The 25032-nt window shown below is 46.2% G+C and overlaps 4 protein-coding genes across 4 annotated transcripts in view; 3 read left to right on the forward strand and 1 right to left on the reverse strand.

Annotated features, from left to right (window-relative positions):
* Positions 1-25032, reverse strand: part of LOC111076691 — a 46993-nt gene that overhangs the window by 3875 nt on the left and 18086 nt on the right. The window contains exons 3-13 of the mRNA XM_041593029.1: positions 19388-19695; positions 12313-12487; positions 5413-5545; positions 5144-5287; positions 4889-5089; positions 3757-3825; positions 2778-2887; positions 2477-2691; positions 1249-1387; positions 1027-1132; positions 776-938 (exon numbers count right to left, since the gene is read on the reverse strand). Coding sequence (XP_041448963.1) covers positions 776-938; positions 1027-1132; positions 1249-1387; positions 2477-2691; positions 2778-2887; positions 3757-3825; positions 4889-5089; positions 5144-5287; positions 5413-5545; positions 12313-12487; positions 19388-19695 — 1763 coding nt within the window. The remainder of the gene's footprint in view (positions 1-775; positions 939-1026; positions 1133-1248; positions 1388-2476; positions 2692-2777; positions 2888-3756; positions 3826-4888; positions 5090-5143; positions 5288-5412; positions 5546-12312; positions 12488-19387; positions 19696-25032) is intronic.
* On the forward strand, positions 10441-10842 carry LOC111076695. The gene is made up of 2 exons (XM_022370583.2): positions 10441-10584; positions 10654-10842. The coding sequence occupies exons 1-2, from the start codon at positions 10464-10466 to the stop codon at positions 10830-10832; spliced, it is 300 nt and encodes a 99-aa protein (XP_022226275.1). The 5' UTR covers positions 10441-10463; the 3' UTR covers positions 10833-10842.
* Positions 12832-14427, forward strand: LOC111076692 (putative odorant receptor 59c). Its single transcript, XM_022370581.2, has 2 exons — positions 12832-13610; positions 13682-14427. Exons 1-2 carry the CDS (start codon positions 12832-12834, stop codon positions 14118-14120), a joined length of 1218 nt encoding a protein of 405 aa, XP_022226273.2. The 3' UTR covers positions 14121-14427.
* LOC111076693 (odorant receptor 59b) lies at positions 14597-16678 on the forward strand. The gene is made up of 3 exons (XM_022370582.2): positions 14597-15378; positions 15441-15798; positions 15897-16678. The coding sequence occupies exons 1-3, from the start codon at positions 14609-14611 to the stop codon at positions 15963-15965; spliced, it is 1197 nt and encodes a 398-aa protein (XP_022226274.1). The 5' UTR covers positions 14597-14608; the 3' UTR covers positions 15966-16678.

The raw sequence follows: 25032 nt of genomic DNA on the forward strand, positions 1-25032 counted from the left end.
TGGTGGACCAAAATTTAAAGTAGAACTTGCCAAACTTAATTGGCCAACACAACAACCAACTGCATCTGCATCCACCACTACCCACTGGCACCAGCACCAACACCAACAGCAGCCCCAGCATCCTCGTTGTGGATGATGGCTCACTTGACTGCCCTGCCAGAGATGCCACAAATGGTACACATACTCGTAGTTGTTTATACATCAAAGCCAGCGAAGCGATAAACAAATATGGCGTCGGCGGCAGCTTGGCGGAAGTTTGCGCTTCGTAGCTATTTCCTTCCTCGGAAACACGCACACACGAGCGCACATACTCAAGCACACAGAGTCCCTTGAGCTAACCGCAGAGGAGACTGCTAAGACTGTTTTTTGTATGAGCTAAAGCACATAAATCAGAAGTCAAAGCTGTCACTAGATATGGCTAGGACCATGTACTCCCATCTCGCACCACATGACTCGTGTCTAGACAGGAGAGATAAGAAGCAAAGTGATGCCATACCGTTGCCTATTTCACTCATTTTTTAATTTGCCAAATAATATGACATAAATAAAGCACGAGAGTCTGGGCAGGAGAAGACTTCATCGGCAGACCTTCATTTGCCATTCCCCAATCGCCATTCGCCATTCGCTATTCTGCCTTCCACTGTTTGTGTTGCAGGCAATCTGTCTGCGCTGAACATTTGTCAAGTGGACACTGTCGTTTGTCATAAGTGTCGATATGGTCTGTCCATTAGGACAAATGAGGCAATTGGCTGTTATCGCTAGACTTAGGACTCACCTGCTGACGTGGTGCCCGCCACTGGTACCGTTGAGGTGGTCACCGAACTCGGATTGGCAAAGGTCCGGACTTGGGGACGAAAATTGAATTTGGCTCCGGATGCTTTGGTGCCCATACCGATGTTCTCCTGATGCGATTTGCCACTGCGCAGCACGATGTACACCTGCCAAAACAAAAGATGAAACACAAGGATCCAGAGTCAGAAAATGGAACAATGGGAGGGAGAGGCAGATGCAGAGGGAGAGACTCACCTTGCTGCCAAAGATAAGGGCCAGCAACAGGGTCACCGTCAGTTGGGTGTGGCAGAAGAAGATGATGTACAGGAGATCCGGATTGGCCGGCGACTGCAGGAACAACCTGTCACAGAGAGATAGAGAGAGAGAGAGAGACAGAGAGAAAGAAAGTAATTGGAAAGGATAGAATTTGTCCAGGCATGGTGTACGTATGTTGCTCTTGCGATTCACCGCACTTACATGGACACGTTGAGGAAGCAGGTGAGCAGGAACTCATTGTAGATGGCCATCGATATGAAGCGGCTTTCGTTGAACTCGGACGGAGCCTTCCGCACCATGATGCACAGTCGCACGCCCCAGGCCAGGAACAGTACCTCCACTGCAAAGAGCGCGGGAAAGAGTAATGGGTAAGGAAGCAAGGATTAGTTCCTTTGTGCACTTCAATGGCCTCGCCGCTCACATTTTGTACATTAATTAGCAAAGAGAAAAGTAATTACGTTATCATTTTCATTTTCCCCCTCTGTTGCTGTTAAGCAAAAAGCATGAGAGGCAGTGGCATGGAAATAGCAAGAGAATCTGCGATATTTGCGAGTGAAATGAAAGTGAACGAGCCACCAGGGCACAGGAAAGTCATAAAAAAACACAGCATACACTTTTTAAGCAATAAACTCTTTCAACAAGGGAACTAAGAAAGGGAACGAGAAGGTGATGGCGCAGCATGCTGCATGCTGCGTGCAATTAAAAATACGTAATACGCGCTACGTGCCTCTCTATGCATGCAGCAACAGCAACAGCGACAGAAAATTAAGTTATTTAGCATCTGTGTGCCGTCAAAGTGCGTGACTGGCGCAGCAGTGCAAGAATCAACGATAATTGTTGTCTATATCTACTATGCGAGAGTCTGCCGTTTGTCTGTCCATATGCCATGGTATCCCAAGGATACAATGATGGAAAGTGCTTCAAGTTCGCCATCCCTAAACTTTTTTAATTAAGCGAAACGAGACGAGACCAGACACAGCAAAGCCAGCGCTTATGCCCAGTCTTATCCGTCTTCAGTTCAGCATATGCAGGCCCTCGGGCATGCCTACCACAAGGCAACGAAAAAATGCCTGCATATTCATATGTACATTGCACATGCCTTTGGTCGGCACACACAGCTGTGTGGATGCAAATATGGAATTCCCTTTAAGCCTCCCCAGGCAGTTGCGTAAAGTAAACTGGAAGAGAGTGGAGGTGGAGCAGCCATAAGCTGCCGTCCATTGGCAGCGGAACGCTATTTGCTTTTCTTTTCTTCTCCATTTCCCTTTTTGCAATTCATATGTTGCAGCACACAGTGCGTATGAGCAACGTGCGCATTGCCCTTTTTTTGTTTTCTATTGGCTATTGGCTTTTGGACAGTGAGCAGTGCCTCAAGTGCGGAAATATTAATATCACTCCCCAATGATGAGGAATGGAGTGATGGACTTACTCGATGTGAATGAATAGTCCCACCAGTCGGTCTTGCATAGGAACGCCTTCAGGTCATCGGCGGTGCGTCCCACAACCACATCTGGCGGCGATACGAGTGTCCTCACCAGCAGACAGGTGCCAATGGCACCGCAAATGATTCCCAAACGCTTCAGCAGAGCGGCATCGGTGATTTTGACAGCTTTGGCGGAGCGTACACGAAAAATCACTGATATTCTATGTAAACGAATATAAAAGAATTACAAGAGAGTTTTCACATATCAACATCTGCATCACCAAACAATATTCACATCATTACTCACCTCCAGGTCTTCAGCATTAGAGCGCCATAGGTGAGGGAGAAGCCAATCTCTCGCAGCCAGATGCGAGCGGTACAGGTGTAGAGATTCGGATTCGGATACATCACAATGTTCTGCAATGGACAGACGAAACAAAACAAAAAAAAAAACCGTGGATGATACGATATATAAAAATAAAAATGCAAACAAAGTACGCAAAAAAGTGACAATTTTATGCATTTAAATTATTACATTTGAAATTCTCTTTAAAGTTGTCAAGTTTCCAAGTGCGATATATTTATGTGGGCGAGGATTATAATTCTATTATAATTTTCACCTTTTACAAACAAAAATCCATAAAGAATAACAAAGAAATATAATAAACACACGCACACAGCCAGAGACAAAAAAAAAATGTCCAAAAATATATATTCTCGTCTCTAGGACACATCTATTGTGTATCGTGTGTCTTGTGTGTTTGTGTGCCACTCATGGCGGCTGAATAAATCAGCAATAGATAAATAAATCCTCAGCTTCACCCATGTCGGCCCCATGTCGGCAAGCGAGTGTTCGATGAACTCTCTCTCTCGTTTAAAGTTGTTTATTTGGCCAGTATTCCATTAGCTTTCGACGCTTCCCATAAATCAATCAAATTAAATTGTTCAGAAATTGATGGGAATTGGGTTCAAGCGGCAGACCGCTCCCTCTGCAGCTCTGTCTGTCGCTCATTCACTGCCAAACGTTTTTCTCCCACTCATTTGTCTTTGCACGGACTGATGAATATATGAAATTATTTTGGGGCGATTTATGGTTTCGAATTTTTGAATGTTTCCCCGTCGGAATCGACCAGCATTCAGCATACAAACCGCTGGAGCCACTATAATTTGCAACAGATATTTTTTCTATTCTAAAATGTTTGCAGTGCGTGGATCGCATAATAATACCTTCAATTTATGCTTGAATGTGCATTTTCAAATAAATAACACCGAGAATTAATGCTTACCGTGCAATAAATGAAGAAGGCACCCAACGCAATGACCCGCAACAATGCGGGACTGGCGGCTCGTACAACCTGCAAACAAAAATATTTTTAATTTTTCCTTTGAGGGAATAACTCATGTGTAGCAGTTTGTGTGAAAGAACTTTTGAAATTTAAATTGAAATCGTTTTAGTCGCACAATTTCACAAAGAGAGAGAGAGAGAGACAGCCAGAAGGAGACCCAAGAAGAACAAAGGAAGAAAAAGTAGTGCCAAGTGCCGAGACGGAGTCGAGTTGTTCGCACACTTGGCAAATGTCGTGTGGCATGTTTAGCGCCATTTAATTAGTTTGGACACACACACACTCGAGCACTCGAGAGAGAGAGAGAGAGAGAACAACCACATAGACACAAATGCGACTGAATCGTATTACGAATGAAAACAGTTTAGTTGGCTAGTTGCCTTGGGACGCAGGCAAGTGGAACGCGAGAGTTGGCCTGGAGTGCACTGAGGGCTGGAGTGTGTTGGTGGCCTGGGGGCCTGGTGGGCTGGGATCCACACAAATGTCAGACAGCAACATGGGGACGCTGAATAACTCACTTGCCCCAACATTATTCCTCCAGTGGAAAGTTGAAAATGGTTTAAAACTATACGCCAGAGACAATTGGACGATGGCTGAGCTTGTTCATGGGCTTAATGAGCGTCCGGGTGACACTCGAAGTGAACTGTCCAGGGCGGTGCCTCTGACTTCGCCTTTCCCTTCTGTCGTGAAAGTGGAAGTCGACAGTTGTGTGGATGTTTGCACTTCCGCTTATGCGCGACAATATCCGTTGTCCTGTTGGTTTGCTGCCGGCTGTCATCAGAATGCAGGACGAGTCCCTGGCGGCACGTACCAAATTAACTCGAATCTAACAATGCTAAGCCGCTTAGTGGCTCAATGATGGCAGCAGCTTTGGTTGGCCTTGTCCGGGATCAGAGGAATTTGACAGCGAGAACAATTTCCACAAAAAAATACTTGCCACAGCAGCATAATGCTATTATAATGATTACCCATTACTGATTCGGAGTTAACAAGATTTGTCAATGCTTTAAATTCCATCAGAACTGTATCTTCGGAAGTACTTTATCCGATTGTGATTGAGCGAACCTTAACTTACCTTAACTTGCTGATAGCGAAACGTAAACCAGGCCGCTGGCGGCAGGAGGCCAATGACAATGCATGCCAGTGCCAGGATGCTGGCGCGCATCGGCCAGTTGAGGGCGGCAATGCATGGTGACGAATCCTCGCAGGAATCACAGCCCTCGGCGCAGGGCAGACACTCGTACTCGCTGTTGCTGTTGTACGTGGAGTTCTTTCCCTAATACATATTTAATGAGTGGGAATTTCGCTCAGCACTTGAGTCAGCACTTACCAGCATCAGCTTCTCGTATTCCTCCTCCAGCAGGCTGCCATTGAAGAACTTGTGGATCGACACCACGTCGGGGAAGTAGAATCCCTTGCGACAGAGGCATTTGTAGGAGCCGCGTCGAAAGCCCAGGCCCATGATGGCCTCACACTGCAGGCAGTTGGAGATGGGAAAATGGAAAGATGTAAAAATGGAGAAATTAAATTTTTGTGCTGACTTTGGAGTATCGGATGGCGTTTGAAATCTGGTCTGGTCTGGTCTTGTCGGTTTCTCACCATTGTGGTCCGCTGCTTGCACTTGTCGGTGCCGGCAAAGATGTTTAGGGGCCGCTTTGTGCCGGGCGTGTGGCGCTGCGGGCACTGGTCGATGTCCACGCGCCGCAAGTCAATATCAATGCCAGATGTTCCCCTGCAAAATGGAGCACAACGAGCAGAAAGAGTGAGAGAGAGAGAGAGTCAGCAAAAGGCGTTACAAATTTATGTTATTAATTTGTCAGTTTAAGAATCAACTGGGCGGCGGCGGCGGCACTTAAACCAAATGGCGCCATTTATAAAACTCAATTCAATAAAACGTGTGTACCATCAGCCGCTGATATTCCGATATTTATGGACAGTGCAAAATACAGAGGATGGGAGAAGGCGGGGAGGCACGCTTAAGTTCTATTTCTATATCAGGCAGCGTCTGGGGTTTTGTTTGCCGGGGCCTTGCCAATTCGATAACAAACAATAAATTCCTGCTTTGATTGCGCATATGTCTATGGACTACCGCCATCGCACACACACACACACACACACAGCAGACAGAGCCTAGGGATAAACTAGGAAGAACGAGCTCAGGGAAAAATAGCAGAAAATTATTTTCTTGCTGTCGTTGATGGAGAATGGCATTGGGGTATACATGGAGACAGGACAGGCCGTAACAAAGATTCCTTGCTTGTCGTTTTACAAAGACATAAAGCCATGAAAAGGGTGCACTAAGCTGTCGGCGCTGCCTGAAATTCTGTATGCCTCCCTCAAAGGTCGTCCCTGGAAATGGACAGCCACCCAATTACACGCATACCTAAGCAGAATGGTGGTCGGAGAGAGTCTCCTACGGCAGCCAAAGGCAGCGAGGAAGGCAGCCGGAACACATGTAGAACTTTACGCATAATCTCAGAATTGTACACATTTTCACGCCGGTGCAGCTGCCGGTGCTGTGGCCGTTCCTCAAACCCTTCCCGTCGCGTGTCCCTCTGCTAGGGTAGACTGACGTCAAAGGAAACTTTGGTGGGACACACATAAGTGAAAAGGTATGATCAGCTTGGGATTTATTTGGTAGCCCATAACTTTTCAGAAGAAACAGGAATTGGAATGAATCACCCATTCAGCAGGCCTGAATTCCTTTTCTTCTGGCTCTTTCTTAACCGGTTTCTAGGGTATTTCATGCTCGTAATTCCAAAGGAGCAGCAAGGCAAAACATTTCGGTTTCCTCTTCAATTTCCCGAATTTTTTGGTGGCAACCCCAGATGGCCGTTATGTGTGTCCCTGCCTCATATCCACTGGCGGCTGGGTGGGGTTTCAATGGTTTCGGGAATATTGTGTTCGGTCTAGGCTCGGTCTGGGTTCACTGGTTCTGGTCCGAGTCTGAGACCGTGTCCGGGTAGGTTCATGTGACTGTCAGTTAATATTGACATATCAGTTTGTATTTATTTGATTGTTTCTGACAACTTATTGATTGCAAAAGGGGGAAAAAAGGGCCAACAAAGGCCTGCTACTGCTGCAAAGTGAGCAGCACAGCGAGCGGCTGCCTGGGACTGGCTGCACAATGGCCCATCATTACATTATAGTAATGATTATGTTAATTCCCCAGCAGTTGATCCCCAGCGCCTTTATGTCCTGCACCCGGATCCGGTTTGACCTTTTTTCAGTTTTCTTCTACTTATTTGTATCTCTCTGTCTCTCTGTCTGTCTGTGTCTCTTATTTCCCTTTTGGCTAAAGTTCGTATTCGTTTTCGTATTCGAATGATATATCCCATTTTCTGTGGCTGTATTTTCATGGTATTCCCTCATCAGCCCACCCGCCCGTCCTTTTTCTCTCTCTCTCTCTTTGTTGCTGTTGTTGCTGACAGTTTTTGAAGATAATTTGTAAACGGATATTAGAAAATAAGCTGATTGAGCTGCCCGAATGAGTTTGGACGCCGGTCTGCGACCATATCCGTTCGTGTCGCATATTGATTTATTAGTTTGCGCCTTAAGCTGCGAGTATTTTTGGAGACGGTTGATGCTGTTGCTGTTGCTGTTGCTGCTGATGGGACAATGTTTGCCTATCTGGCGTATACTTGATTTATATGTATGATCCCTACGCACACACACCCACACAGAACCCAACACAATGCCTAATGCCTACAAATGAGACGTAAACGCAGTTGTTGGCATATATTTTTTCGGCTCTCATATTTGCAAACAGACGCGGGGTTTGGGTTTGGGTTTTGCCTGTTGATTTTTGTATATTTGTCTTGGCATAAATGTGGATGGGATTTTGTTTCTTTTTCAGGAAATGGGAGCATAATTTAATCCACGCACTAAAATAGAATTTTTGGATGGCTTTAAAGTCTAAAAGACAAATATTTGTGCAGCCAATAGAATCTAGAGGACATATGCACGAAGGTGGGATTACGTATTAGGTGAGGCGTAAAATCAGTGGATTGCAATGCAGAGCACGTATCACACACGCACGCACACGAACACGCACACGAACACGAACACAAAAACAAACACAAACGCATTACGTGAATAAGTGGAAGTGCATCTGAAGAGCTTTGGAGCTAGGATACAGATGCTCCACTCTGACTACTACTACTACTACCACTATTATCGCGCGTGCCAGCTCAGGAACGTGCCAGCTATTTAAAAATGGCAGCGATGGCAGCTAATACAGATGGCATCCCCTCCGCCCACGACCACCCTTGAGACTTGCTCCATTTCCGAGTTCATAAAGCTAGCTACCGGAATGGCTATGACTGGAAAACCCACATGGAGGAGGGTGCATTCTGTCACGCACGCAGTTTTGTAACCAGTTTGTAAGCAACTCATTTGTGTGGCACTACGTATACGCCCCGTTTTCGGTTGTGGCTGACACGTCAGCCCGCTACTAATGCACATAATCAGTTTTGTAGTTTGCACCTCGATGGCACAGTTTGCGGCGGCTCATAAATGCCAATGCCTACGCTGCCGAAAATGGGCCCGAAATGATGTCAAAAATATTTGCAACCAGCGATGGGGGGGGGGAAAATTGTTTGAGCTAGTTGAGCTAGTTCGCTTTAATGTTACCTAAAACTTTGTTTTTGTTGACTTTAATGTGGTGGTTCAAGGAGTTCAACCAGAAAATATTCTAAGCTATTCTCAAATATTTTCCCTCAAAGCATAAACTTTCGATGGTGCATCAAAAGGGATTCCATAAATTTCCAACTGATTTGAGGTTGCCGCAGCACAGCAATTATTTTAGATATTTCAAAAGACATGTCTAATAAATGCGTAGATTTCTATTAGAGCGCTGTCAGCAGCAGTTATGTTGGCCCAAGTAAAGTACATGGAAATGCTATGGAAACATAGGTACACATGCATATACGAGAATTTATAATCAAGTCCACATTCAGACGTTGAAGTTGCAACAGGATAACAAGCAGCAGCATCCAGGCACTGCAACACAAGGCTTGCTTATTGCCTGATATTTGATATTTCCGTTTCCGTTTGCCTCATTATGCTTTGCCAGAGAGCAGGGCATAGCACATACAGTAGCTCTATATCTGTGAAGTGGGTCGAAGGGAAGGCAAAGGCAGGCAATATTGCAGCATAAGTCAAATAAATACAATGCTGGGATTACGGCTTACACATTCACCGGCTCTGTCATTCTTGCTGTACCAGCTTCACAGTCGTCTCCGTTTTAATATTGAAAGTTTACTGCTGCTGCTTAAATGAAATCAAATAAAATTATTGCCCCAGTGGGGGGCCATGTCCCTTGGCGTTCGCTCACAGCGGGCGGCTAATGTGATTTGTGCTTTGGGCTTTGCCATTGCTGGGCGGACTAATGCACCATTTCGTTTGGCCAAATAATTTATAATAATCTTTAGCTTTAACTTCATGTTCAGGCTGCTTATCCTCGTCTGCCTGCTCTGCATATGTATTTCATGGAGCTAAGAGAAAAATCAGTCAGCTGCCACACACACCGCATAGCAAATTAAATCAATTAGGAAAAGTTTTCGCTCGCCCCCGCTCTGTCTCTTTTTTTTAAATTTTTTTTGCATTCTTCCTTTGTTTTATTTTTTGCGCTTCCGCTACCACGTAAACAAATTAATTTCCCCAACTAATAGGCAACTGATAGCAGAACATTATTAACATGAGCCGGACACGGACATGGATACATGGCTGGGGATGCAAGGATGCCGGGAGCTGTTCCAGTCGCTGGTCCTAGTCCAGCCGCAAAAACTTTTCCCTCCGCTAGCTCACATTTTTTTGCCGTTCACTTTCGGGCTGTCCTCCGACAGTCTCGTCCCGCCTAAGCTGCTGAAACAAAAGGGGGCTTTGTTTGACAAGGAGCGAGCCCCGGGGACGTGGCCAGAGACTGCATCTAAAACCTGCAGCACTGGGACCAAACTCAAATGAACTCAACTAACGAACTTTTAACATTTGCACATTAATTTTCCTCTCCAGCACACAGTGGTCGAGGGTCATGAAGTCGGTAAAACTAATGGAATGTATGCAAATTCATATCGGATGATAATACAACTTAATACGCTTAAATTTGGTCAATTAAGTACTCCTGGCACAAGCACTCCAGTCGCACGTTTGCCACTGCGAATATCGAATGATTTTAGCACTTATTTTTAAACTGTTCTGCGTACCACTGTGCGCTTCCGTCCATTAGGGCAGACCAAATTTATGTTGCAACTAATTGCAGGCAGTTGCCGAGCTTCCGACATCGGCGGCAGATAGTGGGCGTCCCTCTACCACTTCCTCTCCCTGGGCCTGTCGCTAGTTACATGTGAAATTTATTGAGCGTAGAAAGTCATTGAGCGCTAAGTAGGCGTACCAAGTGTGGGCTGTGGGTTTTATAATTGATTGCTTTAATTCAATTTAGAAAACGCGGTCTGCCCTCCCACCTGAGAGCTGGCGGGTTGAAAGCTTTTCTGGCCCACAACCAAACGGCATCATTCGCATATGGATCATCCATGGGCCCAGTGTAATTACATTTTAAACGCTAAGTACGTGTATCGTGCGCAATCTAATGGATTGGACAGGCACTGACAGCAGTGGAAAGCTGCAGCGCTGTGGAATGTTTCAGTGGGGAAATGTCATTCATGCAGCTAATACTCTTCTGCTCGCTGACAGCAGCTGCGCTGTCCGATGGAATGCAGCAACAACGCCAGAAGCCTTTGTCCTGGTGGCAGGAGCAATATTACCAATCGAAATGTGAGTACGAGTAGTTGGCCTGCTAGAGGCCTGCTTGTTATTAGCCACTCAAGGGGGAAGCACTTGCAGGGCGTCAGAGATTTCGTTTCACCACAACTGCCGTGCCGGGGGCCACACCCGAGTGGCATGAAGTGCGGATGGTGTATCCCTGCTACTGCTACAAGCCGCCACAGGAAGGTGAGGCCACAACCGCCAACTACGAGAGGTATATGGTTGAGAACGAAGATTTGTTTATATTGAATAAATAGCTTGCCCACAGCTCCTCCCTCACTCGCAGCAAACTTTAAGATAACAAAAACAGATGAGCATTTATCTCCCCTCCTTAGACTGCGGCAGCCACAAAATTGCTGCGTTATGCCAACACCAGCTCGGCCACTAAGTGAAAATAGTTGGCTGGCCAAAATGTGTTTTGTTCTTTCTGTTGTGGCTTGACGTTTACTTGCTGTCTGTTGTCAGACTTCTTGGTTCTGCTGGCAAGCCAAGTGATAATTGAAATTATGGATGGAGTAGAGGGAAAGTGGCATTAGCAATGGCAGTGGAATCAGCGCAGACAACGATGATGAGTGACGACTAATCGTTGGTAGAGATGCCTGAGTGGCATCCTGAGTGGCATCCAATGGGCTGGGCCATTTAGTCATAAATATGCTAAATGCTTTTCATCCACAAGCAGTAGCAGTTGTCATTATGCTGATGGAACGGGCCTCACTGTCAGTAATTCATCAAAGCTGCAAACTGGGCTTTCGTGGGGCTTCGTTAAGCCGCTTAGGCTGGAAAATGTAAGAATTTCTAATAGAGAGAGACTAACGCCCTCACGGCTGATTTAACAAATTTAATGAAAAAAGAATAGACTCAAAGTCCTGTGCGTGGAATTAATTAAATATTCCAAAAAGGGAGGCAGCAGTTTTGAAATTTATTGATCTGTGCCATGCGCCAAAGAGCATCATCAATCAATTTACCATCAAACTACATAACTTGCTCAACGAGTTCCACTTGTAATTTCTTTCGGTTTTCGTCTTTTCCGAGTTCTCTTCCTTTTTGGCCAACTTTTTCACCATTTCCACATTCAATTGAAAAAGTTCGCAAAAAAAGGAAAAAAAAAAATAAGCGAAGCCAAAGGGAACTATGTCGTGGGGGTGGGGTGCAAAAAAAGGAGATAAAATTGAAAATTACTTCAAATGCGGAAGATGATGAAAAGAATCAAGAAAAACAGCACGCGGTAAAGTTTCATAAGAATGTTGTGCACTCCACTCTTTTAACGTATTCCATTTGGAACGGTGCGTGAGCAAAATTTCCTATCAGTCCAACAGAGAGCCCCGCACCACTGTCGATGGTTGTTCGAAGGAAGGGAAAGTCCTAAAACTTAAAGCACATTGCACGTGCCACCGGGACCTAGAGCCAAGCTGAGTAAAAACAGTCATTCAGCTATTCAATTACTTTTGCTATTTACAGTGTAGGGGGGGGAGGAGGAGGAGGACTCCTCCACGCAACAGACAAAAGCCAGATAGCTGACTTTGGCGCTTCATCATAGTTTTCTAAGCGTCTTTGTCTCCTCGTCCTGGCTTGGAAAATCGCTCTGGTGGCACTTTTCGGGGCCAATGCAGTTTCCTTTTCAAATTCCACTCGGCTGTGAATTATTTATAGAATGAATGCTCATCTGGATGGCGTACCACCAGTCATGTGCAGCCATTTGCAGGCGCCAGCCATTGTTTTTGGGGGGGGCTTACTTACTTGAAGTGATAGCTGCCATTCTCATAGCCAAAGAATGGGACCGTATAGGTTAGCATCCAAATATTGCCACCGCCGCAATCGTAATACGGTTTCGACCATCTTCCATCCTCATATTTAACAGCCAGCGTATCGGTCTCAATGCGCTCCTCGGTGCGGTTCGAATACAGATGGAAGGCTGCAATGGAAAGAGTGAGGGGGAGGGTTAATACTCAGAAAGCGTTTTGAATAGCGTTGATCCATTATGCAATCTGTAATTATAGAACACCCACGAATCGATATGCCTCCAGAATGCAACGTGGCATCCACACAGAGGGAAATTATTGGGGGATTTTTGCAGCTTGAGTGCAGGATTGCCTAATGTCTTTATAAATGGGCAAACATTGAGCCACGATTGAGACATTGGGCCGTTGTCCAATGAATAAACCAAAAATGACGAGTCATTAAAAACCTATCAGGGATCTGCTGCTTCGCCCGATACTCGTATATAAAACCTTTTGCGGTGGGAAATTACCTCAAAAGATGAAGAAATCGCTCTTTGAACGCCTACGCCTGGTGCCACTCACCGAGAGCGTCGCCTCTGAGGACGCCTGCGTGTATTTGTATCGCGTAGCCACCGGGTTGGGCTGGGTGCCGCCCAAGGCGGCATCGGGACTGCATCGATGGGCATATTTTCTGTGGACCTGCACAACCATGCTGCTGGGTGTGTGGCTGCCGGTGGGACTTACCCTCACGTATGTGGTGCACTTTGACAAGTTTGCGGCGAGCGAGTTCCTCACCTCGGTGCAGGTGGACATCAATTGCATTGGGAACGTGATCAAGGCGTCTCTCACCTTCTCCCAGATGTGGCGCATGCGGCGGATCAACGAAATTATTGCCCCCCTGGATGAGCGTTGTGTGACGCCCAACCAGCGCCAGATACTCCATGCGATGGTGGCCCGAGCGAATCTAATTGTTGTTTCCTTTTACAGCATATACGTAGGGTTCACCACGACGACGCTGTTCGCGTCGTTGTACGCGGGAAAGGCGCCCTGGCAGGTGTACAATCCGCTGATTGACTGGCGGCAGGGTACGCTGCAGTTGTGGGAGGCCTCGATCCTGGAATATTTCATCATTGGCATTAATGTCACGCAGGAGCTGCTATCGGACACCTATCCGATTGTCTTTCTATCCATATTCCGCGGACATCTGGCCATACTCAAAGATCGCATAGCGAATCTGCGCTGCAGTCCCGAGCTCACCGAGAAGGAGAACTACCAGCAGCTGGTGGACTGCATCAAGGATTATCGGACTATCGTGCAGTAAACAGATAAAACTCCCATAAATTTTTTTATTTTTGTATTTTTAACATCGCTCCTTTCGACCGTTGCAGATGCTGCGATCTTATTAGACCCACCCTGTCGGCCAGCATCTTTACGCAGTTTATGCTGATTGGCATAGTCGTGGGCTTGGCGCTCGTCAACATACTCTTCTTCAGCATCAGCATTGGGATGACCCTGTCGAACGTCACCTTCATCGCTGCCATTTGCACGGAAACATTTCCGCTCTGCATGACCTGCGAACTGCTGATCGAGGACTGCGAAGCGCTTGCCTTTGGCATCTTTCACTCAAACTGGATGGACGCGGAACGGCGGTACAAGTCGGCAATAATTTACTTTCTGCACAGAGTGCAGCAGCCCATACAATTCTGGGCTGGAGCCATCTTTCCCATATCCGTGCAGAGCAACATAACGGTGGCCAAGTTCGCCTTTAGCATCGTCACGATTGTCAATCAAATGAATCTGGCGGAGAAGTTTCGAAAGGAAGTTTAATGTGTGCAACAACTGCACTAGTGGCAGCCACACTCTGCCTCTGCCTTTGCTGTAAGCTTCAATAATTTCACTTTGAATTTAAATTTGCTTGCACAAGGCCCTAAAGCTCTTTCGAGTGCACAAACACTTGATATATAATTTCTAATGAGTTTACAAGTGGCTGAAACCACACCCAACCACCCATCTGCCATCAAAGATTTAAGAGCAAACCTAATCCTTTATTGAGTTATTTACCAATTCTGTCTAATTGGCACTTGGCAGTTGGCACTTGGCTGTTGGCAGCTTTATTCGTACTTTAATAATAAATCATTGGCTGGCACTTTACATGGCCGATTGTTGGGTCTAATTACAGGCCAGAGACCACCGTGTCGTGGGCCAGGGCGTGCCTGGCAGAGTGAACCGCGAGCACCTGTCCAAATATCACGGGCTATAAAACTGACATGCGACACGGAGTCCTCGAACACTGGGCACTGGGCGGCAAGCTGAAAATGGTGTTGTTTGAGCTGATAAATCCGGCTCCGCTGACGCAGTCCGTCAAGTCTCGCGAGGCGAACATTTATTTTCACAGGGCCATGTGGCTGATCGGCTGGACACCGCCCAAGGAGGGAGTACTCCGGTATGTCTACCTTTTCTGGACCTGCGTGCCGTTCGTCTTTGGGGTGTTCTATTTGCCGTTGGGCTTCGTCATCAGCTATGTGAAGGAGTTCAAGAACTTTTCGCCCGGCGAGTTCCTCACGTCGCTGCAGGTGTGCATCAATGTGTACGGGTCATCGGTGAAGTCAACGATCACGTATTTGTTCATCTGGAGGCTGCGGAAGACGGAGCAGCTGCTGGACACGCTGGACAAGCGGCTGCAGACCGAAAGCGATCGCCAGAAGATCCACGATATGGTGGCACGCTGCAACTATGCTTTTCTCATCTACACCTTCATCTACTGCAACTATGCGGCGTCCACGTTCCTCTCGTATACGCTGAGCGGTCGTCCGCCCTGGTCGGTGTACAATCCGTTTATCGAGTGGCGCAACGGCTTGGGCAGCCTCTGGATACAGGCGATCTTCGAGTATATCATCATGTCCTTTGTCGTGCTGCAGGACCAGCTGGCCGACATATATCCCCTCATGTACACCATGATCTTTCGGGCCCACATGGATGTGCTGAAGGATCATGTGCGGACTCTGCGCACGGATCCCGATAAAAGCGAAGCGGAAAACTATCAGGATCTGGTCAATTGTGTGATTGATCACAAGACAATACTGAGGTAACATTCACAGAAAGGGACGCGGATGGCGACTGGCTAAGATGGTTTCCTCTTTTTCCCAGATGCTGCGACATGATCCGTCCCATTATTACCCGCACAATCTTTGTGCAGTTTACGCTGATTGGATCCGTGTTGGGTCTCACTCTGATCAATGTGTTCTTCTTCTCGAACTTCTGGAAGGGCGTGGCCTCCTTTCTGTTTGTACTCACGATCCTGCTGCAGACATTTCCCTTCTGCTATACCTGCAATCTACTCATCGACGACGCCGAGGATTTGGCCAACACAATTTTCCAATCCAATTGGGTGGATGCCGAGCCGCGCTACAAGGCCACCCTGGTCTATTTCCTTCACAATGTCCAGCACCCGACTATGTTTATTGCCGGTGGCATATTTCCCATTTGCATGAGCACGAACATAAGCGTAAGTTTTGTATGCTGCGAATTTTGCTCAATTCACATTTGAACAGATTTCGATGGCTGATAATCTCTGGTGCTCTTTCGGTTGGCCATCGTTTTTAGGTGGCCAAATTTGCTTTCAGCATTATCACAATTGTGCGACAAATGAATCTGGCGGAGCAGTTCCAGTAAAACGAACTTTCACGTTACTATCCAATCCTGAATTATTCTGCACTTGTAATGGAAAAAAGTAGAGTCTGCCATTTGCATAAAATTTATATATGTTGGCGGCTTATCCGCATAAGATTTTGCCTGATTCAGTTGGTAAATGGCAATGGCAATGGGAATGGAGTGGAGCGGAGCGGGAGTGGGAGTGGGAGTCGGAGTGGATGGGAGGCCAAATTTCGTGGCTAAATTTTGGTAAATTGTGTTAACAGACGGAAATTACAAACAGGCCAGACGCCGACAGCCAGACGATTGGTACAGCTGGAAAGGGAAGCAGTCGCCAGAGCATAGAACAGGAGACACATTTCACTGAAGGAGCAGCCAGCCACACAGCACTACACAGCACAGCACAGGAAGTACATATAACTGTTTACATATTGTATGCGATTTTTATTTAAATTTTATGTTAAACACGTGACTTGTAAACAGCAAAAAGGAAGGCACACCACCACCGCCATATTCGCCTGTCCGTACTCGTGTACGAGAAATAATATAAATCGCTTCGCTCAGTCATAACAACTACAGCGGGGTTGAAATCTATTATATGCCGGCGGTTCAGTAAAAAGCAAATATTATGACATATTTTTGCGGTTGTGCTTGCCACACACGCTCCTTTATATTTGCAAAGAATATCCACGTACGTGTATATATATGTACATATATGTACATACATATATTTGTATGTATGTAGCATGTACATAAATGGTGGATCCAACAAAAAAACTTCAAGGAGTCTATATTGTAGTGCTTTTTGTGTAGTTTTCCTTTGGGGCAGGCAGTTTCAGTCGGTGTCAGAAAAATTAATGTTGATTTAGTAATTGAATTCAATTATATTTTATAATTAAATCTCAATATGATGACTATTATAAATGATTTGATTATATGTGAACAAAATAATGATATTGAAAAGGCTATTTAATGCACTCGTTACGCCTTGAGTACTTCATTTGGTGTGCTAAAGTGGCAAACATTTTATTAATTACGCAATGAAAAAGGTAATCACTTTTGTTGGCTCATAAGCAAATTTGCACTCTGCACCACAAACACGCTTAGACGAGTACGTACGTATATAATATACAATTTAATCAAATTAACAGCACATGAATTGGCCGCAAATGGTTGTTGGTTAGTTGCGGTGTCAAGAATTGAAACAGCCTTATGTGGCGGCTATCCTTGCCATGGCAGGCAGACAAAGAACCAAAATGTTGCAAATTTAATCAGCGTTCCACTCGGGTATCGCATTGGCTCAAGCATTGAAACAGCTTAAAAGCGGCTCTGCCAGTGGCAGTGCCTCCGCCTGACAGTTGCAAGTTGCAAGTTTTCAGTTTGCAGCGAGGGTAAAGTTTTTGCGGGCAAACTATAAAGCCAAAGGCGAATGCAAATATGCAAATGCACATAAATTGAAAGTCAGCGAACGCCATGCCGTGCCGTGCCGGTGCAGCCTTGCTTGGGGGTATATTTCAGCAGGCCATAAATCATAGTTCACCGCACACATAGTACCATAGTACATAGTGCTCGCATTCGTACGTTAAGGCGCATGCCACATTCCGAGTAAGTTTTCCGTGTGGCCGGCCAATAGATAAATGACGCCGATGTCCAACACGGCCATTGCTTTAATGCATTGTTTGAGCCACAAATATTATTTGAGCAGTTCTCCATTTTCGGCCAGCTTTCCTTTCCTTTCCTTCAACTTTTGTGTTTGCAATTTTGCCCATCTCGCAGCGGCAAACAAAGAAATGAGAAGCAATCAGCTCTTAGCCCAACCCCTCTCTTAGCCTGGCCAAAAACTATACTGGCTATTAGTATGCATGGGCCAATGGGCTATAGGCGAACCATAGCCCACGTAAATCTGTTCTCTTTCACTGTCCCCCTGCCTCTCTGTCCCCCTGTCTCCCCCTGTCGTTCTCAACGAGCTGCATGTTTGTTTTCAATTCCATTTTTTGTGTCCTACCATTACCACAGCGTGTCCCCTTGCCCCTCTATTCTGTTCCAATCTGCTCTTCTGTTCCTCTGTCACTCTGCCCATCTGTCCGACTGTGTGGTGGTTGTATGTGGGCGAGTGTCGCAGCCCCAGTCCTACAGAACAATCGAATACGACATTCTCTACACATTTTTCAATTGCCATTCCGTGAAATTTCACTCTCGCTCATGCAATTGTGTGCCTTTGCCTGTGCCCGTGCCCGTGCCGGCACACGTTTACCGCATACCATGAAAATACCTAAAATTTGTGCAATATTAAGTGTGCATTAGTGGTAGGCAAGTAAACAAGGAGCGGCGAGGAGTGCAGCCGTAACCTTTAATTTGTAAATTATTTTGAAAATTTGCGGCATTGGCATGTCACGTGGATTTCTCTTTACTCTCCCTCTGGATGGTGCGAGCCTATCAACAAACGTAGGTGTTAGAGTGTGAAATTGTGCAATGAAACAGCGGAAAGATGAGTGGAGCAGAAGGCAGCACCAGAGAGTGAGTGAGAGTGAGGATAAGTTGACATCATTAAAACTAATTCAACGCCATTAAATTGTTTGTGTGCTGTTTGTAATCACTTTTCGCTTCGCAGCGAAAACTTTGCGTGTTAAACTTTGAATACTAGAGGATAATCCAGGAAACTTCAGTAACCAGACAACAGAATTTCAAGACGAAGAGCAGCAGACAGGCTGACAAACTCGCTCCCACGCTCCTATGCTGCTGCGCTATGGGCTATGGATGATGAGGCTGATGCTGATGTTGAGCGGATGTCAGTGGAGGTAGAGCGACGACTCTTGCATTAAATTAGCTTACACGCATCACTGTAGCTGTCGCTTTCGCTGTCCCTGTCACTGTCGGGTCAAGCACACCATCCCATCCGTGTGATGGGATTAGATGTAATCGCTCAGGCGCCCCCTGGCCTGGCCCTTGCTCTTGCTCTGGCCAACGCAGCTAATTAACAACGGAATGTGAGATTCGGTGGCAAGGCAATTTCCATTTAAAGTAGCCCACGTTGGGAATGAAAGTTTTGAAGTCGAGTGGGACACTTTCGTTTTATTTATACGCTTAATTGTTGGCCTGTCGGAGGTGGACTCTTTCTGCCAAGTGGCAATGATAAAACATGGTGAAATATGCCTCTTCCAAATGGCGACGCAATTAGGCAGCATCCCCTTGGGGTCTGCCTAGCCTGTCGTTTGGGTGGGCAGTGACTAATGAAGTCGGAGATTAAAGCACCCCGAAAAATAAATAAATATTCAATGCCATATATATATATATGCATATATATTGTACATGTCGCACAAAAGGCGCGCTATCAGGGCGGCCCCATAAATAAGACAGAGACGGAGACAGAGAGTTCTGACTGCCCGTGGCATAAATCAGGGGCATTCTTGTAAGGTATTTTAATATGAGTTTCGGGTACTTACATTTTAGATACTGCTCGTTGCGGGCTATCACCTTTTCGGCATTCTTGCGGGCCAGAAAGAACCACTCGGAGGTATTGCCCAGATAGTGATACTCCATGGCCAGATCCTTGGCAAAGACTGCCCCCAGATTCGGTGGTGGCAGGCGGTAGGCGAACGGACAGAAGAGGCCCGGCTGTGCGGGATGCTCGTTCCAATCGAAGCAATTTCCGGCCGCGAATATATCATCGTCAAACTCAACCATCGATAGTACAGAGGCGTGCAGCAAATTGACATCTTCCTGCACCCGTTGCCCCGTTGTCTTAAATATTCTGCAAGAGACACAAGAGGACACACATCGGATATTAGTTGCAATGCTGCGCTGGACAAAAACAAAGAAAATGCAATTTATGTGGCAAGGCCGACAGGAAATTGCATTTAAAATAGATGAACAAGTGGCGACGATTATGGGCGACTATGGAATGTGGTATACTCTCTCTTTAACGGAGGATAGATGATAGAGTAGACCCTCGATAATTTCATATAATATTCCTATACAATTAGTTTACCCGTTGCAGGAGATGTACATAAATATACCCTGGATATATTACTGGATTACTGGAATATAATATAATCAGTAGCCTGGCTGTCCGAAATTCAAGCAGTTCACCGAAAGCGAAAGTGGCTCAGTGGAGCGAACCCTGCGACCGACCGCCTTGGATTGCCTTTCTCTCATTTTTGCTGTCATTCCTATTTTTATAGCCACCCCTCGAGAGTCGTGGGCGGGCCATTCAGTCGGCTCACTTTCACGTGGCAGGCTGTCGGATGGGTGCGACGGGGACGGAGTGGTCTACTGCTGGCTCGTTACAAGTGCATGCTTATAGGCGTAGCCGCCTTCAAGCTGCTTCAAGCTGAGCTCAAGTGCGCTGGGCGGCTGCCGGCTATTGTCTGTGCCCACGTTCCCACAATGGCAGCCTGCATAGCGGCCCCCTCATCCTCACCTCCGCTTTTGCGAGCAGTGAAAAGAAATGTGGGCGCGGAAAATGAGTAAACGAGAAAATTACATTCAAGATTTCTGCCAAGAGTACACGGAGGTGACCTCCTTCCGCTCGCTCTCTGTCTGGGAAAATATTAATTAAAATTTCGCTTTAAGAGAAGATGGGGAGAACACTGTTACAGTTACAACATTGCTTTCAATTTGATTTTCCAATACATTAGCCGGGGAGCAGCATCCAGAGCAGAGACCCACCTACCCATATGGGGCAACTTTCAGCAACAGACATGGTTCTGGCTCTGGCTCCCTCATGTGACTCGCTCGCTAATTGGGCGTGGCTCATTAATTTACTTGTGGGCCTCATTTGTAAATGTCAACAGCATTTGTCAGCGCCCATCTCGGCGACACCCCCGTTTTCCCTCTACAGAGCGCAGTCATATCCCAGACAATGTCCAAGGTCATGTCACGGCTCAAAAGTCGCCTAATGACGCTGATGCCGCTGATGCCGACAATTTTTTCTGGTGATAATGCTGACTTAGCAGAGCTCAACATGGAGTTGACAGCTTCCCTTTTTTATCTTCTGCGTCCTCTGCCTCTCGTTATTTATGGCTCTGACCTGTGAGCCCCCCCAGGCCGATGAGTGCTCACTTCAATTATGCTACAAATATCAGTGCATCTAAGGTTACTTATCTGTAATGGTCACTGCATTCTCCATTCTAAAATCTCCTGCACAGCGTGCTATGGTAGACCTTGTTCTGTTGCTTCTCTCTAGTGCAATCCCAATTGGCTGTAGCTATGATTAGCTGTAGCTGTAGCAGTGGGGCCCCCCCCGCTTACGTCTGGATTTGGGAGAAGTGTGTTTAAGGCGCTTTTCAACACTCGAGTGCTGTGCACGGGAAAGGAGTGAAATAAACAAGCAGCAAACAAGCTTCAGGTACGTACCAGGTCCAACACAAGAGTCCTGGGGCGGGCTCTGGTCTGAGATCCAAGAGTAAGTAACTCACTAAGTACTTGAAACTGTTTCCCCCTTTACGTTTTAGCCTTTGTCTATGCATTTTTGTAACGATAGTGAAGGGTGAGGGCCAGAGGCAAAGCCAGAGCCAGAGAAATATAACGTAGCCATTGATGTGGTTGTGTGTTGGAATTCTCTAAATCTACAAGCTCCCCTTGCTTCAGGTGAGGGAGTGCATGTGTCTGCACACATAATTGCAGCCGGATGCCAAGTTGTGTCGAGTTAAAGTCTCTAAATGAAAATCTGATGGTTAATGTCTCTCTGTATATCTGCCATCAGGCAGCATGGGCAATTTATTCCATATCCAAACTCTCACTCTCTAGCTTAAAGGTACTGCCATAAGTTGGTTGTTTTGCTTATTTGTTTAGCACATGATCCCCGCCCCGGACAGCCAGCACCAGCGAGCCTTTTGCCCAATAAAACGCGTATTATAAACTTGGAACAAATTGGAACTTGGAGCATCGGTTGAGGGAGAACATTGCCATGAGGGGCCTGACTGGCACTTAAGCCGCTTTTTTTTCTTTTTTTTTTGTTATTTGACTTTTTAGAAGGTCGTTGCATGTCGCGGGTGAAGTGCTTTCCCAGAGGCCCCCCCTCCCACTCACCACTCGCCATTTTCATTCTTAACTGGTATTTGCATTCAAGTCGATGCCAAGGTCTTCCGCTGACTGATGGGAAAATGATGAACGGGTATTGATTTTGCCATAGCAAACACAAATAACAACAGAAAACAGGCAACGGCAGAGAATAAAGCAAAGGAAAAGTGAGAACAAAATATGCAAAACAAAACAAATATTTGAAGTGGCCAACTTGCATTAACAAGCAAATTAAATTCTATTATCGTTATGCGTGAAAAGCAATTCATTATGCATGATCCAGAAACAGGAGACTGGGGAGAAAATTGCAAATGAAATTCCAAATTTCAACACCTGGAAATGCCATCCAAGGTGAAAATGAGAAGCGAAACTGTTTTACAAACAGCCTGCAGTCTGATGAATCCTCTGCAGAACTCTAAAGAGAAGCACAGAGCAGAGCAGGGCAGGGCAGGCCAGGAGCACTTTTGGTTTGTCCTTTGGGCAAATGCCTCAAGCATCTGATTTCGACTGCCGTCGACATCTTAATTGAAAGCGAAATGCTCCGGTTTAATTATTCAAAGCACACACAGCTCAGGAGTCTGGCCAGGATACTTGGACCTGCTACTGGTCCGGTAAGGATGCTTCAATGAATGAAATGCTTTTGGCCATGAAGCTGATGAATCGGCGATGGCGAAGGCACAGAGGTTGCCTGTCGACAACCTTTTTGGCCAAGCTGTCAGCGACCCTTTTATTCAAAGTTTCTTTGCCTTTTATTTGTTTGGCGGGTGTGCTTTTTAATAGCCCATAACGGTCAAGGCGTCTGAACCAATTTTAATTAGGCCATAATTAAATGATCAAAAGGGAAAACATTCGAAAGTTGATCCCCACCCATACTAATTGAGTTCTTTGTTTTACTTTTGATATTACTCGTATTTGATTGATCGTAGGGGAAAGTGATATCCAATTTCGAATCGAAATGAATGCACAAGCAGTACATGCTCGCAATACAAGCAGGCCGTACAAGCGGTGCAAGCAGTGCATGCAAGCAGCAGTGGATCGATCATGCAGCGTTGCCGTGGTAGGTAACTTTCGATATGAAAGTGGATCAGTGGATTACGGAAACCTGATCAAATGGATCAACGTAAATGCATAGCAACTAAAAGTCTTATTCTTTCATGGTATTTTCAATGGCATTTGGTTGTGGGTCTACAGCACATATGAAATTTCATTAGTCTTTCGTTTCATCGTCAAACATTACAATTGACAACTAATTGACAATTTTCCTATTCTTCATTCGAAGTAATAAGCATGAAAGAAAAAAAATGTTAAAAAAATAAGATCAAAAGTCAGGCGTAAAAGGAAAAGTGCCTCCTGTGTGTGTTTCTGAATATGTGTGTTCAATTAGTCAAAGGAAAAAGGAGTTCAATTAATTAAAAGTTCCTGCTGCTGCTGCTGGTGCTGCTGCTACTGCCTGTTAAGGCTGCTTTCCTGCTTGTTATTTTCTTTGTTGTTGTTCTTCATGCTTTGTTCCCTGTTTGGCTTGTGCTGTTTGTTGTTCTGCGGCTAAATGAGCCTCGAGGCAGCACTTGTTGTTGACATGTTTATACTGGCCACAGCCCCAACTCTGCCCCAGTCTGCCCTCCCTTGGAGCATCCACTCGCCTTTCCCATTTTCCCATTTCCCCTGTTGTTTGAAAAATGCCTTTTTGATTTAGTCCATTAATTGCTTTCAAGTTGGTAACTTCTTTTCAACGTACTTTTTGGCAGCCTGATGATTATTATTGCTGGCGCTCATTGTGCCAGCAGAAGTTGGCAAATATTTTGGCAGAAAAAGTTTACTTTTTGAATTCGCCTTCGTCTGGGAAACACGCAGAAGGCGTCGAGGGCAGAAGGGGCAGGGATGGCAATGAGTCGAGCATAATGAGTCCCGACTAGCGACTCGGGCCTTGTGCCTTTCAGCCTTTGCAGAGGCCAACTTTTGCTGCCACAATGCGGCAGCTATGCGTCTATGAGTCTCAGTCGGTCGGTCTGTCTGTCTGTGTGATGGGGTCCAGGGCTCTATGATCCTGGCCCTGTCTTTGGTCGCTAGAGTGGCAAATGTTTTTATTGCGCAAAAATAGACTGCGGCGCCCCCAGAGAACTTTAGCTGCGGCTTAAATGTTACGCATTCGCCAAGTGGCACGACAGCCACTTCAGAGAGTGGAAATGGAAGCGACTCTCAAGGGGCGGGGGTGCTTCCTTCCTTTTTTCGCTTTTCGGTGTCTACTCGACAAGTTTGTTAAGCTGTTAAGTTATGGCAACATGTGTTGCACAAAGCGTACCACGGGGCTGCAGTAGCGGTAGCGGCCAGAAGGAGAAAGGGCCACAACAGCAACAGAACAAGTCAGAAGGCAGCAACAAAAAGTCAAACTCAGATGCGAGGATACTAAAATAAACCAACTGGAAAAAGGCCGCGGCCCAGTGGCAGTGGTGCAGTTGGCGGTGACGGGGATAGAATACATGTACCGGCGGGTGGTGGCCTACAGCTGGCAGAAGGCATGAACATGTCCATGTCAGTTGCACTGTGATCGTGCTTAAGGGGGATGGGGGCAAGGGAGCATGGGGGCAATGGGGCATGGGGCATCCGCATTAGGATTGTTCTGCGCAGAATGAAAACAATTTCCATTTCGGCGGCTGTAGACAACTGCAGCGCATCTAACAATAAAAAGTTTTTGGAGTGGCAGGGGCAGGGGTAGGGGCATTATTAGCACCGCCCGCAGAGCATGGCAAGGCACGACGCCAGCAGTGCAGACTAAATCAAGCGGCACAAAATCCCCGCGCGCGCACACTGAGAGAAATCAAGTGAAACAATGCAATATGCAAGTGTTTCTTTGACGCGGCATTGGATATTCACAGTGAATTTCTTTCGATGCATGCGCATTGACTTGCATCCGTACTCGTACTGGTACTCGTATTTGCTTCCGTTGGCAGAAAACTTTGAAGGAGATTAACAATACGAGTGGAGGATTCCACCCTCTACCTTCCTCGGTGGTGGCATGTGGGGGGTGGAGTGGGGCCTTGGCTTGGTGTCCTTGCTGTTGTCGCATTTC

The sequence above is a fragment of the Drosophila obscura genome, unplaced genomic scaffold (assembly GCF_018151105.1).
Source record: "Drosophila obscura isolate BZ-5 IFL unplaced genomic scaffold, ASM1815110v1 contig_186, whole genome shotgun sequence".
In the NCBI taxonomy this organism is placed as follows: domain Eukaryota; kingdom Metazoa; phylum Arthropoda; class Insecta; order Diptera; family Drosophilidae; genus Drosophila; species Drosophila obscura.